Source organism: Camelus bactrianus, chromosome 8 (genome assembly GCF_048773025.1).
Source record: "Camelus bactrianus isolate YW-2024 breed Bactrian camel chromosome 8, ASM4877302v1, whole genome shotgun sequence".
Taxonomy (NCBI): Eukaryota; Metazoa; Chordata; class Mammalia; order Artiodactyla; family Camelidae; genus Camelus; species Camelus bactrianus.
In genome coordinates, this window is record NC_133546.1 from 2,699,893 (window position 1) to 2,718,511 (window position 18,619).

At 49.9% G+C, this 18,619-nt stretch overlaps 1 protein-coding gene across 2 annotated transcripts in view; it reads left to right on the forward strand.

Annotated features, from left to right (window-relative positions):
• TBXT (T-box transcription factor T) overlaps positions 1-18,253 on the forward strand; it is a 62,212-nt gene extending 43,959 nt beyond the window's left edge. The window contains exons 6-13 of one of the 2 annotated variants that reach the window (XM_045513321.2): positions 2-9,593; positions 10,060-10,324; positions 11,090-11,224; positions 12,064-12,125; positions 12,246-12,307; positions 13,999-14,175; positions 15,231-15,360; positions 17,311-18,253. In XM_045513321.2, the coding sequence (XP_045369277.1) occupies positions 9,388-9,593; positions 10,060-10,324; positions 11,090-11,224; positions 12,064-12,125; positions 12,246-12,307; positions 13,999-14,175; positions 15,231-15,360; positions 17,311-17,584 (1,311 nt within the window). In that variant the 5' untranslated portion in view covers positions 2-9,387 and the 3' untranslated portion in view covers positions 17,585-18,253. The other variant, XM_074368027.1, reaches the window with a different exon arrangement.
• The last annotated feature ends 366 nt before the right edge of the window (positions 18,254-18,619 follow it).

An 18,619-nucleotide genomic window follows, 5' to 3' on the forward strand; every position in this document is an offset into this window, starting at 1 on the left:
GGAGTCTAAGACAGCAAGTCGATATTGGACTAACTACGTGGATTAAGAATAAGACTGTAGTGTCCTACCTGGATGAAAACAATGAAGAAATGTTGAAAATCCCAAATAAATAACTGAAGGGCAGATATTGTTTTCTTTAATTCAAAGTTATGAAAAGCAATGGTGGCAGCATCAAATAAATAATCATATATTTATTATAAATGTGACATTTTTGTGTAGAAACCCAGAACCATAAATGAGAACCAGCAGAAATGAGAGTGAGCAGGATCCGACTCACAAAAAAATCATGATAATGGAAGTTATCAGATGTGGAAAATACAATAGGAGTGATTAATATGGTTAAGTGAATTTTACAAAGAAATTTTAAATTCTGAGTAAACAGTAGACTATTAAAATGAATTAACATTGAGACAGAAATAGAATTTTTAGAGTGGGAAATATAATAAATAAAAATATTTAACTAGCGGATTAAACAGTAGATTAGTCATATGTGAAGACAGAATTAGTGAACTATATAGATCAATGTACATTGTCTAAAATACAACACAGAGAAACACAGTGATGGAATACGTAACAGAGGTTAAGGGCGTTGGAGTGAGAAAACCTGACATGTGCTTTATCCCAGTTCCAGCAGAACTAATCAAGAGAATGGAGAAAGAGCAATATTTGAAGAAAAAAAAATGAAATTCCAGAATTGATGAAAGACACCAATCCTGAGATTTAGGGGTCCCAAAGAGTCACAAGATGGTAAATAAAAAGAGCAACACCAACCGTAGAGGGGAATTGTTTAAAGACGCCAAAGAGAAAAGACAGATTGCCTACAAAGGAGCAGTAATTAGAATACAGACCACATGTCAATAGTGACAGTGGACAAGTTCTTAGAAAATTATTTTAATAAGAAGAAATGGAAAGTCCAAATAGTTCTATATATTAAATAGTTTGAATCTGTAATTTAAAAACTTTCCCACAAAGAAAAGAAGAAAATTCTTTACCCATATGGTTCCACTGGTGAATTTCATACAAATATTTAGGGGGAAAATGTCATCTTTTATATTTTCTATTTTCTCCCAGAAAATAGAAAAAGAGGGCACATTCCCCATTTCTTTTTGTGATGCCTGCATTACCTAGAAAGAAAAAACAGGCTTGTCTCGAGAATGCAGTTGCAAAAATTTTGAACAAAATACTAGCAATTTGAATCCAGTAATATTTTGGTCCTGGACCAGAAGGCTCAAAATCAGATGCAGAACAGAAACTATTTATGGTAGTTTTACTGCTGATCTTTGGTGGAACGATGGATGATTTAATACATGGTACTTGGACAATTGGTTTTCCACACTGAAAGTGAATCTCTCTCTCTAATCTTATGTACAGAAGTCATTTCTACGTGGTCTAAAGTCCTAATCGTAAAAAGGCAGAATTATACAACTTTAAAAAAACAAAGACTATCTTGGAGGTTGGAATGGCTCTCTTAAACAAAGATACAAAAAGTGTACAATGGAAAGGAAAACTGTGATAACTGAGACCATATTAAAATTGAGAATTTCTGTTGGCAAAAGGATGCTATCAGGGACGTGAAAGACTAGTCACTAAGGGGGAGGATGTTTTATTGGTTAAAAAATTGACAAATGATTAGTACCAGCATTTAAAAAAAACTGCAAGTGAATTTTTTAAAAAGTTTCAATGGGATACTCAAAATCCTTAGTAATCAGAGAACTGCTATTTGAAACCATGACATTCTTTTTTATACCCTTCAGACTGGAAAAGTTGTATAATCTGACAATTTGTGTCAATTGTCAGCAATTTACAAGTTCTGGTCAGGATTCAATGAGCGAGGAGCCTTAGTCACTGCAGGTGGCACATAAAACTGGTGCAGTCTCTTTTGGAAAACAATTTGGCAAATTCTATAAATGCTGAGAGTAGACGTTACCCAGAAATTCCCTTTCTAGGCATACAACTCACCTATGGAGAGCTCCGACGCACAGGCATTGCAAGATACGTACATTTACAGCTTGTACTCAAACCTTGGCAGATAATACTGTGTAAGTTCCTACAACATCCCCAGAGGTCTCTCCCAGTGCCTTTAACATCACAATCCCTCTAGCACCCAAAGGAAGCAGCTGCAACAGGAGAATAGTCTTGTTTTAAAGCTGACCTCTGAGGTTCATGGTGATGTTTGAAAGTAATACAACAAGCTGACAAAAAATGTTAGTCAAAAGCCAAGGAACACAACTTGAGTCTTCCTGCTTCTGCTCTGGCATCTCTAGTGCACTAGCACAATGGAATTATGGTCCCGCACGAACTGTGTGACCTTGGGGAGACTTCTTTACCTGTCTGATCTACATTTTATTTTATTCTGAAAAATTTTAAAAGGAAGGTAATAATACTTTCATAGGGTGCTTTGGAAACTTGATAGGATGATGCATTCAGGCATAAGCACCGTTTGGCTTCGGCTTTTCTCTCTAATCACCAGTATCTCTGATTGGATTGCAAGTTGCTTAAGGGGTGAGATTTTCCTCCTCCAAATCCTATTGTATTGTCATCCTTTGTATTATGAAACTTTTTTTTTCAGATTTTCAAAGTATTTAAGTCAACCAGTTCCCACTCCCCAAACGCGCGCGTACACACACACACAGCAGATTTCATTTATAAACAGTTAAATAGTAGCATAAATGCAGTGGGTAGGAGAGAGAAAAGTACATCTGTTTCCACTCGCCATATACTTAACCCTGATTAGTGGAAACAAGATAAGTTCAAATGTTAGCCACTATATATGAACATAGATTTAAAAACCCCAAGTTTCTGCTGTGTAGCACAGGGAACTATATTCAGTATCTTATAATAACCTTTAATAAAAAAATATGAAAACAAATATGTGTGTGTGTATATATGACTGGGACCCTGTGCTGTACATCAGAAACTGACACACTGTAACTAACTGTGCTTCAATTAAAAAAAAATTATAAAAATAAAAAAAAATAAAGTAAGACAGATCAGAAATCCAGTCTCACTCTATTTCTTCCTCTCTCTGGAGACTTAGTTGAATATAAACGTGGGTATTACCTCCGTGCAAAGCACTGATGTCTGGAATAACATATGCACAAGTCCTTGCATATAATGGACCTCATGAATGTTACTTCCTCCTCCTCGTGTCCCGAGGCTGGGACAGCTTGGAAGCTTGTGAGTTTAGACTGTAGAATGTGCTAATCCTAATTTCCAAATGGGTTTCCCTCCTCAGCGGCTTCTTTTCAGCTCGCAGAATCTCCGCGGTGGGAACCATTGACTGGGGCTCTTTTCTCACAGAGGCGCTAAGCCCTCCCCTTTGTCCCGATTTTACTATCAGTCTGGTACTTGATCTGTAGGGAGGGCCGATTTTAGCTCCTCCCCCTGTCCTCCCGGACCCCAGCCCTCCGGCCTCACCCCAGCTGCAGCCGCCTGCCCTCCAAGTCCTTTTGGAGATTTCAGCTCAGGGCTCTGCCTCTGTCTTTCCTTCTGTTCCCTGCTCCCAGGTGAGCCCTCCCCAAACAGTCTTACAGTGTGATCTCTTTCATTGTCCATTGTTCCTTTACGTCTCTGTCTATAACACTGGTGGGAATTTCTATAGGAAGCCTCTAAAAGTGCCCTTTCTCGAGTTCTTTCTCTCCAGTCCGTGAGGATGCCGGCATTCCACTCATCTCAACAGTCTGCCAGGGCTGCACTCCCGTACCTACCTGCTGACCTCTGCCCTCCTGTTTCGTCCTCCCAGCCACACCGGCACCTAGCACATCTGCCTCGCCGTCCAGTTTCCCGCCAGGCTTCACCCTTGTGTCTTAATGTTCCATTCATTCTTATTAAATAGGTGATTGTGTCTCCACTATCATCAAAAGTCCACTCTCTCTTAGCTGTTCCCATCTTTGCTCCAGAGTCAGGCACTGAAAACCCGCTGCCCCTGCCTCCCTCGGGTCTCCACGGTCTTTGCCTGGTCTCAGATTCTATGTCAGGCCATGCTGCATGTGGTCAGTTTCTCCCACAGGAAGCGCTGTCTCCCTGCCACTCCCGGGCCCGAGACCCCGCTCTCTCCCAGCTGCTTTAGGAAGGCGTCAGCCTCCCTACTCTCTGAGCTCTGAGCCTGCTGCACCAACCCCTTCCACAGCAACAATCATAATCTGTCCTGATTTTGGGCAGAATGCCTGCCTTTCCTATTAATAAGTTACTATGGAAACCTTAGAGCTGGTCCAGCTTAAGTAGTAGGCATCAGTTACCCCTACCTGCATGTGTTTCCAACCTTCTTTCCTATAAGAGAATTGGTTTGAGACTTGAAACTAATTCAGTGCCAAAACAGGATTTTCCAGTATAAGATAAAGAGAAAGGAGTTATGTTTAGTCACTGATGAAATGATTGAGTAAGGACCCCAGTCATGAATTCTCAAGTAATTTGAAGCCTAGCATGATGTTCCTACCCACTCACCCCCTTTGCTTCCCTTGGAAGAGCTCATTTGTTTCGATTCTTAGGTCTCAGTTTACACACAACTCCAACAGGGAATCCTTCCTCTACTGTCTTCAAGGCAAGTGGCCATTAGAATGGGCAGGTATGCGACTAAAGACAGACCACTCCGGTCTCTGTGGCTCTGCATTTGAGGGGATGTTAAGGGTTAACATTTTGTTAAGATGCTCCCTGGCAGGGATGCAGGTGGATTTTGAGGACAGGGGCTCCCAAGTTGGCCAATAGGAACCTATTCAGTGAGTAAAACAGACTGTGCACCTCACCTGCTTCAGTGTGGGCTCTCGGTGTGGCTGTGAGAGCGTCCGCCACACCAGGTCCTCGGAGAGCAGGGAGGGGCCGCGGATAGGCTGGGGAGACCGCCCCCAGCTCCGAGGGGAACGTGGGAAAAGAAAACAGCATAAAGCCAAGTGTTAAGGGACAAGGGGCCGTGGGGTTATTCCTAAAGCTCAGAGGGGGAGCAGCTCCAGAGACAATAATTGATTGGAACTAGAAGACAAATTCAGATAGCTGTTGGGCCTTCTCAGTCAGGCAGAGCCTGGAGGACCGAGGATGGAGGGCAGTGGGAGGCGGTGAGGGACAGGGGTGCCAGGACTGTCAGAAATTGGAGCTACCGCAGGGAATCAGATCTGCGCTGTAGGTAGTGAAAACCAGGAGTGGCACCGAGGCAAAGTGACAGAGAGAGGTGGGAAAGAGCTCTTCCGAGGCGGCTAAGAGGTGAGAGAGCAGAGACAGTGAGAGCAGCGAGAAACCCTGCTAGGAAGCACGGACACCAGCCCCTGAGGTAGAAACAGAAGGACTGAACCCTTCCTGCATCAGGTCAGAGCTGAAATCGCCCCTCCCCCAACAACCCCAGCAAAACCAGGAAAAAGGGATTCCTGCAGTCTCTGAGGACTGAGAATTCCGGTATCCAGGAGGACCACAAGCTACCCACCACGGAAGGGACCATGGTCCCCCGCCTACAGCTTTCTCCCCTGCAGCCCCGAATTCCAAAGGGACTGGAGCGACTGTGCTGGAGTTTTAAGGAGAAAGGTCACCACTCCAAGCTCTGGGCCTCACCGGGCTGGTTTGTTTGTTTTTAATGTGTGACCTCCCGTCAGGAGACTGTCCACTGTCATGTGTGACAAAGTTCTGTGGTTCAGAAAGCAGAGTGAGGATGGATTTGGTCTTGAAGCACTTCCATGGTCTAATCTGATTCCACACCTGCAAAGGCCAACCCTGGCCTGCAGTTCAGGGGAGAGCCGTCACGAAGCTCTGAGTTGTAGTCCCCCTGCCTACAGTGGGTCAGCCATGTTCAGGGCTGGGCCACTGTCCTGAGAAAGACTTTAAGACTCGTCTTGGGGAGAGGGTATATAGCTCAGTGGTACAGCAAGGGCTTAGCATGCGCAAGGTCCTGGGTTCCATCCCCAGTACCTCCATTAAATAATCAATCAATCAAATCCCACCCCTCAACAAAAAGACACTCCGCTAACCAAAGATGCCCTCTGGCAACCCAATGGCCTTTGAAAACTTCCAATGCTGAGGAGTCTCAAGAATGATGTCGTGGAACTTTAGAAGCCAAAACAAAATCCATGGGGTTTCTTTCAGTGCGATGGACAGAGAAAGCACTGGGGACTGAAATGATTCGCTACTCAGTGCCCTGCACGTGTTGTCTTCTATTTAGGACACAAATGTTCCAAAGTTTGTTGGTTCAGTCTGCACCACCAGTGTAGGAGGAAAGCTCACCCCAAGGACAACACGGGAAAAGGTGAGGAAAACACACCCGAGGATGCACGGGGATAGTGCTGATGGTACCACGTTCACACACGCACACAAGCACACACATTATGTATACACAGATCTACACACATGCTACGTAAATGTGTATAGTGCATTCTACAGTGAGCACAAACGATATGATAGGAAGAGAAATTTATTTTTTTTCTTTTAAGGAAGAAGGAAAAAAATGAAATAAGGAAACTGGAGCGTCTGGCCAGGGTTGCACAGTGCCGCCCACGCTCTGACTGCCCGGGAGCCCGTGAGCACCACTGATACTTGCTCCCGAAAGACAGATGGTTTTGTTGCTTGAGAGGGGGTTGCGTCTGGGGAAAACTGCCTCTCTGGGAATTGAGGGGTGTGTGTGTGTGTGTGTGTGTGTGTGTGTGTGTGGTGCAGTCTCCTAAATTATTTGGAGAGAGGACCAGCCGCACTCTGAGGCCCGGCTATCAGGCCTTTCCTGGCTTGTCTGGGACGGTTAGGCTTCCCAAGGGGGGAAAGACCCCGTGAGAAACATGCGGGGGTGCCGTGTCCCCGCCGCCGCAAGAACGCACCTAGTTATTAACTGGGAATTCTTTATAGCTGGGCGGGGGGGAAGTTTTTGGCTATAAACTGTCATGCACGGCGGCCTTCACTGAAGGGACCCTGAGAAAGGAGACGCTTGTCCTGAGAACCAAGGGACAAAGATCCAGAAAATCAGGCCAAGGAAAGAGAGGGAAAGTACTCGGCGGTAGAAGTCGGAAGAACCCGGCAGCCACCTCACTGTCCCTAACCTGCAGCCTCTGTCCCAGCAGCGTGTTGAGCTTTCTGCGCTGCGATCTGGGACACCTGACGTTCGTTCTGGAGGGGAGAGTTGTCTCTGCGCAAGTTTGAAAGCCAACATTCTGTTTTTGCTGGAGTGTTATTCTTTTTTGGCCTTGCTTCTTCCCAACTGTGGAGCCGAATTGAAATCGGAACCGCAGTGCTGGAATTTGGGGAACCCGCCGGTCTGCGCCCCTCTAAGGGGTCAAGGAGCTGCTAAGCTTCGCTCCCTGACTGGAGGTTTTAGAGGCCTGCCGGGCTCGGGAGGTCTCAGGCCGCAGAGATGACCTTTGGACATTATTAATGTCTCAGGAAAGACGCACGCACAAGTCCCCTAAAGCCCATGGCCGAAGGGCCCAGTCGAGGGCGACTCAGGAGGGTCTGGGTGATGGGAGCAAATGAGGTCCTTTTGTTGCCTCTTTCCAGAAGGAAACTTCCCCCCTCAGGCCACCCGCCTGGGCATTTCCTTGCATCCTAGACAACAAAAGAAACTGAGAAATGCGACAGTGAGGCGGTGCGCTGGGCTTCCCGACTCCAGTCCCCATTTGGAGAGGGGCAGGAAAGCATCCCTGGGGGCGAGCTCGCCCCACCCCCGCGGGCAGCAGGTGCTCTGTCCAGGGCTGGCTCCTGGGATCCCTCCTGCGGCTCCCCCCTCAATTCCCGGCCCTAGGACGAGCCTGGCCAGGCGCTGGGCAGGGAAGCGTTCACGCAGACCGCAGATTAGACGTCCTTCCAGGAGATCCCCCGTGCTAAGGCGCAGGGCTTTCTGAATGGGGTGCCTCACCCGATTCGTGGCTTTTTCCAGAGGGTGTGGAGGTGAGGGGAGTGCAAAACGGACATAAGGCACCAAGGCTGGGGCCACACACCCTTGTTCGAGCCACAGGAGTGGGATGCGGAGGCGCGCTGCGGGGCCCTGAAGCCGGGCGTCTGCTTTCTCCCCCTTCTCGGGCTCCTGTCTCAGGAGGAATGTTACTGTCTGAAGAAACTCTGTTGAACTATTTCCTGCTTATTGTCACCTATCCTTCACTGTCCTCGTGAAAATGCTCCCCGAAAGGTTATAGACCACCTGGGCCCCACACCGCGGGGCACTGAGGCCAGGCCGGCAGGGAGACGCACCCCGAACCCTGCTCGCCTGGAAACCCTGGCTCGCCCCCTCTCCCCCTCCCTCTCACCTTCCGCGACAGCAAAGACCAAATCAAAAAAGTAGAACAGACCCTCGGGTAACACTCAGAGTACGCTTAAACCTCGCCAACAAAGTCTTGCTTTTATAATAGGGGAGCGAGAAAACATCTCCCAAAGGGTCGTTTGGTTGATTTCAGTCTATTTCCCTCTCAGGGCGCGGGGTGTATCCGGGGGCAGAGACTCGGAGCGCGAGGCTTCCCTTTCCAGACAGTGAGGGCTCCGGAGAACAGGGGACGCCGGGTGGGCTGATCCATGGTCGCGGGTGTTAGTGGAGTCACCTGAAGCGCCGTGGGCCGAGGGACGCGTCGGGACTCGGCCAGGCTGGGTGGTGGGCTGAGCTTCGGAGGATCGGAGACCAGCTCCACCCGGAAAGGCACGCGGCGCGTCCTTAAGAGGTGGTTGTGGTGCGCGATGGTTGCTGGCGAGGGACCGACACCGGTTCGGGAGCCAGTGTGAGCCGCGGTGAGACTCTAGGCCGGCACACCTGCAGGATCCGGGGTGCGCTTGGCGAGCGAGGAGGGCCCGGCTCCCGGGAGTAGGGGAGCATCTCGGGCAGCCAGACAACCCCTGGGCGAGGTGCGGGCCGGGCGAGCTCGGGAGCCCGGTTCTTCCACCCTCACCGCGTTCCCCTCCTCCTCCCGGCCTCCGGGGCCCGCCGGGCCGCTTTGATGGAGGTGCAAACATTTGGGGGAGGGCGGAGGTATAGGGGCTGGGCCGGGCCGCGCAATGCCGGGCTGCGGATTTACAAGAAACAGGCGCGGGAGCCCATTGTTGGCCGCCCGCCTCCGCAGCCCGCCCGGCGGGGTCTGATATGGCCGCGCGCGGCCAATGGGCAGCTGCCCGGGCACTTCAAAGGGCGCTCCGCCCAATCCGCCGCGCCCCCCGCCGCCGCCGCCGCCGCCGCCGCCGCCGCGGCTCTATTTATGCCGAGGGGACAGATTCTCTCTCCCCAGAGACCTACTCTAGCAGCTCCTTGAGGGAGTTCAAGTGGAATAACCTTTCCCCCCACCCCTTTCCCCCGCCCCCTCCCCCCAAGATCGCCTTCTTCACCCACCTCCCAGGTCTGGGGGCGCCGTCGGTCCTCTCGTCTTGGATGCGCGGCCGCCTCCTGGGGTGAAGGTGGCTCTTGGATAGCGAGTGGGGGCTTCGGGGGCGGCGGGGAGGGGCGGGAGGATGAGCTCCGCCGGCGCCGAGAGCGGGGGGAAGAGCCTGCAGCACCGAGTGGACCACCTGCTGAGCGCCGTGGAGAGCGAGCTGCAAGCGGGCAGCGAGAAGGGCGACCCCACGGAGCGCGAGCTGCGCGTGGGCCTGGAGGAGAGCGAGCTGTGGCTGCGCTTCAAGGAGCTCACCAACGAGATGATTGTCACCAAGAACGGCAGGTAGGCGCGCGGCCGGGTCTGGGGCACGCGCCACGCACTCGGGCGGGCCGGGCGCCGGCTGCAGAGGTCCGCACTGTGCCACACTTTCTCCGGGTGGAAGTTTTTTTTGCTCATTTCCGCTCAGGCTGGAAACAGACCCTTGTGGCCTCTATTCCTCTGGAGCCTCTTGGTGTAATCTTCACTCATCTGGGGAGGAGGACTCCTGGGGGAGTCTCCCGACCCGTGCCTTCCCGGCCGACTTGGCCCGGGTGCTGCCACCCTCTGCCGGGTCCTCTCCCGCCGGCCTCCAGAGGCCGTGGGATAGCGCAGAGGACGCTTGTGGATCTAGGAGGGTCCTGGGAAGCGGGGAACTCCGGAGTCTCTTTGTAAGTTCCCGAGGGGACTCCTCATTGCTCCAACTGACACGCCTCCGCCTTGGAGCTAACGGTCAGATCCGGGTCCTCCTGCTGAGCGCCTCCCTTTCCAGGAGGATGTTCCCCGTGCTGAAGGTGAACGTGTCTGGCCTGGACCCCAACGCCATGTACTCCTTCCTGCTGGACTTCGTGGCTGCTGACAACCACCGCTGGAAGTACGTGAACGGCGAGTGGGTGCCAGGGGGCAAGCCCGAGCCTCAGGCGCCCAGCTGCGTCTACATCCACCCCGACTCGCCCAACTTCGGGGCGCACTGGATGAAGGCGCCGGTCTCCTTCAGCAAAGTCAAGCTCACCAACAAGCTCAACGGAGGAGGCCAGGTAGGTGTGATGGGGTGGGGCGGGAGAAGGGTGGGGGCGGGGGACGGCGCGAGGACACCACGACTCCGCACCTTCTTGCGGTGGAGCCTTGGCAGGGCGCTGCCTGCATGGAGGTGACATCTGCCTTCCTCAATTAAGCCTTTGGTGTTGTTTATAGTAACCTGACGACAGTAACACCAAGGCCTGGAGAGCGGGGAGGGGGCGCCAAGCCTCCCCTTTGAACACTCAAGCAGGTCTTAAACTTCGGGGTAACTTTTGCGTCCTAGTCCTCAGCGTTCCTAACGGCAGAGAAAACCTCAGCCTTGACGGTCAAGCGTCATTTGAGAGCCAGATATGCCCACCGTGTAGTATCTACAGCTTGAAGTTTGAACACACGTGTAAATATGTCCTTTTCCACAGAAAGGTCTTTAGTTTTGGATTGAGGATCATTTCTGGGAGACCTGGTGTTCCCGGAAGCCAGGCTCGCGCGCAGGCGTTTAAAGGTGCCTTTAGCTGCCCTGGAAGCCTTGGTCAAAGCATTTTTCCATGAGCATTCGCTGCTTTTAACGGCGTGTAGCATCTCACATCCTTTTTTGCAAACTAGTCGTGGGAGCAGCATTTGATGGGAAACCTGCCAACTTCAACAGTGAAGACATTTTCCTGCGAGCTGAGAGATTTTCTGCACCTTGAATGTATTTTTCTCCTCAACAGCAGGGCAAATGGGTGTTTGGTTGTCTTCACGGAAGGACTTTGATGACCACCATTGCCGGTTTGTGTCTCTGTCAGATCATGTTGAATTCCTTACACAAGTATGAGCCCCGAATCCACATAGTGAGAGTTGGGGGTCCGCAGCGCATGATCACCAGCCACTGCTTCCCGGAGACGCAGTTCATAGCTGTGACGGCTTACCAGAACGAGGAGGTGAGCGGCGCGCGCAGCGTTCCTGTGTCGCGTAGCCTTCTTGTGTCGCGGGTGCTGAGTCGCAGAGATTGGCGCGAATACAGATTGTGTCTTTTGTGGGGTCATTAGTGTCTTTTCAAGTAATTTATCGTAACTATAAAATTGGGACTGAAGGGAGAAAAGCTTTAAAATGAGTCATTATTAAAGCAGTTTCCCCCTTTAATTTTCCACAAAAGTATCTAAAACTAGAAGCACCCACTAAAACGCTCAAAATGAAAAGATGAGTAAAAACATTGAGGTGAAGTACTGTGAGGGCTTCTTGAGAACAAAACTTCAGGAAAAGGCCTCTCCTCACTTTGGGAATCTTCCTGAAAGGGCCGGGGGCACCCCTCCAAATCCACGCAGTGTGAAGAATCAACCAGATGCAGAATACAGGTTCGTGCCTGTAAAGCTATGTCCAAGTCGGACCCCAAAGTACAGTCTGTGATTAGCTGGTTAAGTTGTCAGTGTTGATCACCAACTAGAACTCGCCTTCACTATTGCCAAGCAGCCCTAGGTTATGTTTTGAGCCATATTTGTTTGATGTATGCACACAGAACATTGTCAGCAGTAGGTTAAGCTTATTGTAAATTACACTCGGAAAATTAGCATTTAAAAACTTTTTATAAATGTGCTGTTCTTTAGAAAATATTATGATTACTCGGCTACTTCAGATCCAAATAGAAACACATACTTGGAAAGAAGTCTGATTATATTTGGATATTTAGAGGGGTTACTGGTGGTTCCCAATTTCTTGGTGCCAAATAAAATCCTCTGACCATATAGAAATGTACTAGTAAACTCAACTTCTTGTTTTTCAGATCACAGCTCTTAAAATTAAATACAATCCATTTGCAAAAGCTTTCCTTGATGCAAAGGAAAGGTGAGAGAATTCTAACTATATTCCCTTTGGGCAAAGAAGTATGCAGAAAAATGAAATATTACTGCCGTGCTATTTTCTAGCCGCTCTCCTTCTTGACAATTCAATCCACTTTTTTGACAGAAGTGATCACAAAGATATGATGGAAGAACCCGGAGACAGCCAGCAATCTGGGTACTCCCAATGTACGGTTTGTTGCACTCTGTCTACCCAGACACACCTTGTTTTGGGGACTAGACTGCTGGGAGCTGGGAGCTTGGAGCTGGGGACAGAGCAGGCAGTTTCTGGGTGTGGCGGGAGCACTTTGCCCTTTGCCATGCAAGCCATATGTGTTGACTGTTGGCTGCGTTTCTACTGGTCTTCAACCTACTGGTTCTCAGCCTCTGCCCCACCTGGGGTCGTGGAGCCCATGGAGCTCCTGACAGAGAAGCCTGGGGAGAATTTTCCTGGGCTCTTTTGCTTTTCTTCGAGGCCGCTCCGACCATGGCTAGGACAGATCACTGAGTCCTTGGCGGGTGTTTAGACTCTGCTGTGTTGAGCAAGAAGAGAGAGCAGCTCTTATGTCCATTTTGAGATGGCTTCTCTTTTTGTTAGTGGTTGAAAACAGAAGGATCATCTTTGGAATGATGCTTCTGACAGCGTGTGGTTTTCCCCTTAGCTTGCTTCTGATCCAAGGATGACCTGTCAGCTCATGCTGGAAACAGTGGCTATAGGATGGGAAAAGTTTGCTTAAAAAAGTCTAGCTTCCTTAGGAGTTCTGTGAGCCAGAGCAAAGTAACGGAGGTCTACAGCAGAGTCTTTTAGGAGAAAAGGCTTTGTCTAGCCCTCCTCCGCACTCAGGGAGGGACTCTGAGAGATAAATGATTGACAACTGTAGGGACGGAAAAGTTAGTGCTTGCTGTCACTTCAAGTCTGGATGAACCAGCATGGTGCCCTCCTCAAACAATTGCTTCCTTTCCTTTTCCTTCCTCCCTTCCTCCCTCCCTTGCTTGCTTCCTTCCTTCCTTCCTTCCTTCCTTCCTTCCATTTTATGGACTAATTTGGCAAACAGTGCTCCTAAGTGGCTCGCAGGCTGCCATGTCAGAGAGCAGATTATGAACAACCTTTCTGGAGCGTGAGGGGCCCCGGCTTTGCGGCCCCATCCCGCCCGCCCTCCTTTACATGGTGTCTGAAGAACTGTGTGCAGTTCAGGCGCTGGAGCTGGAGTCCTTGTCCTCCTAGAGGTTGCTTTTCTGAATGAAAAAAGAAAGTTTGAAGAAAAAAAAAAGAGTGGAGAAGAAAGTGGGTTTTTTACAGGAGGACAGGACTGTGCTGGAACAATTTTCCAATTGATGGATAAGGCAGGCGAGCGCAAGCCTGAGGCAGAAGAGGAGTGAGCAGAACGTGGGGCACCACGGGCCGGGACAAGCACTCCCGTGTGTGACGGGGTGGGGCTGGGGCTAGGGTGAAGTGGGGACATGGGGACTCAGCTGCCTGGTTCCCCTTGTGTGTCTTGAACGTGTCTGTTTTTACGTTTTATTCAAGCTCAGCAGTCAGGCCCTGAGAACTGACCTAATTATGGAGCAGAACATCCCATGAGAGGCCAGGAGGATGGGGGGAGAGTAGGATTTTTGAATAAGAGCAGCTGAGGAAGCATCAGGCTTGGCTGAGGCTGGGTCTCCCGGGTTATCTCAGGGGCCTGTGGGTTTGGAAACCTTGGCCAGCCTGGGGCCGCTAGTGCGGAGCTGACTCCCATGCTGCCTGAAGACTTGGCTTGGGTGCTCGGTGGTCCGCGAATCCTAAGGAGAAGGCCCACAGCTCCCTGGCCTCAGGGCTCCCGCCCTTTCAGTAATGGAGGTGCTGCAAACACCAGTTACTCAGCACTCTTTTCTCACAGCAGGGGGGTGGCTGATTCCTGGAACCAGCACCCTGTGTCCACCTGCCACCTCCCACCCTCAGTTCGGAGGCCCCCTCTCACTTCCCTCCACGCACGGCTGTGAAACATACCCGGCCCTGAGAAGCCACCGTCCATCCCCCTACCCCAGCCCTTACGCACATCGGAACAATTCTCCAAGTAAGTCCTGACTGGAAAGGAGTTTTGGGGTGGCCGGGACACTTCTGGGGAGGGAAAGGCAGCCTGCAGGGTCCCGGAGGCTGGATCTTTAGTGGCTCGAGAGGGACTTTGATTGCACGTCCTCATCACTGCTGGCTCGACCACAGAGACATCCAGACCACAGGGGCTTTTGGAGCTGAATGTGACTCAGTTATTACTCCCAGAATGGAGACCCATGTCTGGGCGCCCAGACTTGGGTATTTTATGAACCCCTCTAAAGTGACGTTGGGTCAGCCAGGTGCAGAGATCAATGGCTTGACTAGACACAGTATGTTTCCTAAGTATGGTTCCCAGGTCAGTAGCGTCAGCATCACCTGGAAACCACCCCGACTTAGTCGGAAGCACCAGGGGTGGGTCCAGCAGTTTGTGGTTTAAGAAGCCCCTGACGCGTCCTTGAGCGCCGTGAACACTGGACGAGCCCGTGATGGTCCCTGCACCGCGCTCTCTCTAACACCATCTATGCCTGGACTTCATTTTGTCTGGCTCCAGAAGGAAGGAAAAAGCTAATGAACACCATAAAACAATTAAGCAATTAAAGCTGATTTGAGATGAAAGGAGTTTATTTGGTAAGGAAATAGCCATTCACCTAGAGGCTAGGAGATCATATTTTAAATTTTGCTCAGAGTAATGGTTTCTAAAGCCCTTTTAACTCTTCAGAAATAACCCCTTAGGGGAAAGGCAGGTTAAAGCTACATTCAATTTTATTTTTAAAGGTAATTAATCCCCTCTCATGTGACTGTAGGATTCCATTTTTACAGGGCAGCCACTGAGCTAATGATAAAGAAAAAGCCCGGGTTTACTGGAATGTATCTTCAAATGCACACATTTGATGATAAACATTAGCCTTTGATGACCGGTTAAGCAGGCTGGTGGGTTTGCTTTCTGTCTTTACTGTCACACACAGCGCTGCTGTCCATGTTGGGTAGCCCGTTACTGGTAGTATTTGGCAGTATCTCAGGGGGTTTTGTCGCTTGTGGAAGACTCCATGAGTAATGACACTTTATTACATCCGGTAGCCTATTCGGACAACTCATCTGCATGTCTATCCATGCTCCAGTCCCATGACAACTGGTCCAGCCTTGGAGTGCCTGCCCACACCAGCATGCTCCCCATGAGTCCGAACGCCGGTCCTCCTACGGGCTCCAGGTAATGTGCAGCTGGGGATGGATGCAGACTGTCCTGGGATCTCTGAGTGCCTGTGACTTCACGCCATCTCATTCACTGGCCTCCATTCTGCCCTTCACCTCACGTCCTGGGTTTTTAGTTATAATTTGACCACTAGTCAGAAATGTCTGCGGATCCCAGGTGACATGACTGTTAAGAGTCCCTGCTCCAGTCTGTTCTCTGGGAAGATGGGTGGCTCCCTCAGGGTGGATGGGAGCTGGGCTGTAACAGAAGGAAAGCAGGGACCCTATCCTGGCTCTGCTAACTACTAGCATGTGATGGATAAGTCTTTTAAACTCTCTGAGCCTCGTTTCTTCAAGAAAAAGGCACAAGATGACCCCAGCTTCAGCCCATCCGTACAGGGTTGTTGAGGTCAGTAGGAGAGAATTTTGAATAAATGTTTCCAGAACTTTTTTGACAGGCACTATTAAATTAAGGAAATAAATACGTTGGATTTCTGTGGAAAGAGAACCGAAGTTCTGAGCATGAATGCTGGGTAACCTGCAAAGAATGATGACTATTTTATTATTAACCTGAAAATTATGTACAGGAAGGTTGGTTTAAAAAATCAGGTCAGTCAGTAAGTGTGTTACATCTCTTCGTAGGATTTTTATAATAAAAAACTAAAATAACAAACCTAGAGGTCAGTCCTCACTTTCTAATCAGGAAATGGGCTCAAAGATATTAAGTGAGTGAACAAGCTGGCCACAGTCTGTAGATAAGACGTCTTGACATTAAAAGCAATGTAGTTTCTATGTAGAGAACATCAAAATTTGTCTAAGATCGTAATTCCTTATGTCTAGGAAACAATTCCTTTAAAATAAGAATCTAATTGTTTACTCTTGAGAAAGTAAAACAATGTGCAACCAGCCAGCTTTCCAAGGGCCCCGAAGCCACTCAGAGCTGCTGTAAACGGGGTGGACTGCGGTCACAGTGGGGCCCCCCCTGTGCGTTTTAGGGCATCTTGTTTCTCTTCTTCTGTGAAGTGGGGAGAGCAGCCCCCCTCACTGAACTCAGGCTTGTTTGTGAGTGTGAATGCATCTGCAGCGCAGGACGTGGCTTGATAAAGAATATAGCCCACTGCTGTGCACGGCCTCCCTGCTCATTTATCGAAAGACTCTACTGTAAGAGAAAGAAACTTTCTGGAAACAAAATTTGAGCATAATGTAATGCTGTTCAGGTCCATGTTCTTAAGACTGGAGGATTTAGTACCGGTTTCCAACTCCTTTCGTAGACTGGGGATCAGCCTCAACAGCGGTCGCGGACCAAGGGTATCGTGACACAGCTGTGAAGGGCAGAGCTGGGACTTACTTCCAGGTCTGATCCCCAGGTGCCTGTCTTTCTGGGAGCGGTGCCCATACAGGAGTTGCTGGCCGGGACAGAATGCTCTCCATTGCTCAGTGTTTTATTTTTATTTAATTAAAAAAATTGTCCTTTAAAGGCACCTTTTAAAAAAATGGAGGTACTGAGGATTGAACCCAGGACCTCGTGCATGCTAAGCACGTGACCTACCACTGAGCCGTGCCCTCCCCAGGCTCAGTGTTTTAGGTGTTGTCTCCACCCCAGGAGTCCCTGGGAGGAGCAGGGGCTGGCGTGCTAGTTCGCACAGAAGCATCTGACGCAGTGTGTCTGAGGATTCTGGATTCCGAGCAAGAGCGCAAAACTGGCGTCTTTTGCAGGAAAACCTAACAGCGCTCTGCCCGGGGCTACGCCTAGGTAAATAGCTGGCGTCCTCATGATTTTGTTTCCTGTTAATAGACAAGACGGTAACTTCCACACAGATCAGAGGAAAAGGCCCATTTGAAAGGAAGACACCCAGTGGCCCAGCTGTCGGGAGACGGGTGCTGGTGGTGTCCTCCCCCGCCTGCAGCTGGCCGGGGCACCCCGACCCCACGCCTCTGACCTGTCTGTTTCCCCTTCTCTCCGCCGCAGTCAGCACCCCAGCCTGTGGTCCGTGAGCAGCGGCACCGTCCCCCCCGGCGCCCAGACAGCAGGGATGTCCAGCGGGCTGGGAGCCCAGTTCTTCCGAGGCCCTGCTGCCCGCTCTGCGCCCCTCGCGCACCCAGTCCCCGCTTCCTCCTCCGCGGGGTCCCCACTGTATGAAGGGGCCGCCACGGCTGCAGACATTGCCGACAGCCAGTATGACGCCTCGGCCCACGCCCGCCTCCTAGCCTCGTGGACCCCAGTGTCGCCTCCGTCCATGTGAACGAGGGCCCTGGGTCTTAAAAGACACAATGACTTCTTTGTTGTGGCAGCAAGTGTTGATTTGATGGGCCATCTCTGGGGCAAGGGGAGGAAATTAGCCTCACTGTAAGGACGAGGAGGAACTCAAGTCTTGCTATTTATCAAGCGTCCCCCCCCCACCTTTGCCCATCTTTGGTGGTGGCAGTGCCGTCCCGGGTCCTTTATGTGCTGCAGATGAATTCGAGTATGGAGGCCATGCAGTTGGCCTATTTTACCATGATTCACAGTAAAAATTACTTGCTCACGTCCAGAAATTTTGTTTCTCATGCGGCACATAGATGATCTTGGGACATCAGAGTTTGTAAACTCCACTGGTCCTACTCTAGTGACACCAAAAAGCACACTTTTAATTCTTTTTCTTGTTGCTTTCGAGTAGCTTTCAGGTCCCTTTTGTGGCAGTGTCACAGTTGCAGCCGAGCTGTGAAAGACAGAATGAAATCAGTTGAGGACGGCAGACTGCGGCTGAAGTGGAAATGTGCAGCCTCTGCCAACTAGGATGCGTTTGTTTCAAGCATAGGTAGCTAATCTCTTGTATTGTTAAACCTCCCACTGTTTATATTTTTCTTTTGACAAAGTAGCCAAAGACAATCAGCAGAAAGCATTTTCTGCAAAATAAAGGCAATGTGCAAGATGTGGTTGGTCTAATTATTGCTCACACCCCTGCTTTTTGGGAATGAGATCGTGTGGTTTGTGACAGCTGGTGATAAAGATCATTTTGGAGAAGCTTTTCAGTGGGTGATGGACTTTAACATTTTATCTAATCAGTTGCAGAACTGGAAGTGAAATTGGCATATATTTATTTACTCAGTGCTAACTGCCACAAAACAGGCAAAAGATGTCAAATGATTTCCAAGAAAGTCAAAGAGTCAATGCTGAATCATGAATGTGGATGATGACAGAATGTAGAAATGCTGACATTGTAGAGATTACTGTGGGATGCCTACATGATTCAAGCACAAACATGTAAAATGAATTGACAAGAAGCTATAGTTTCTAA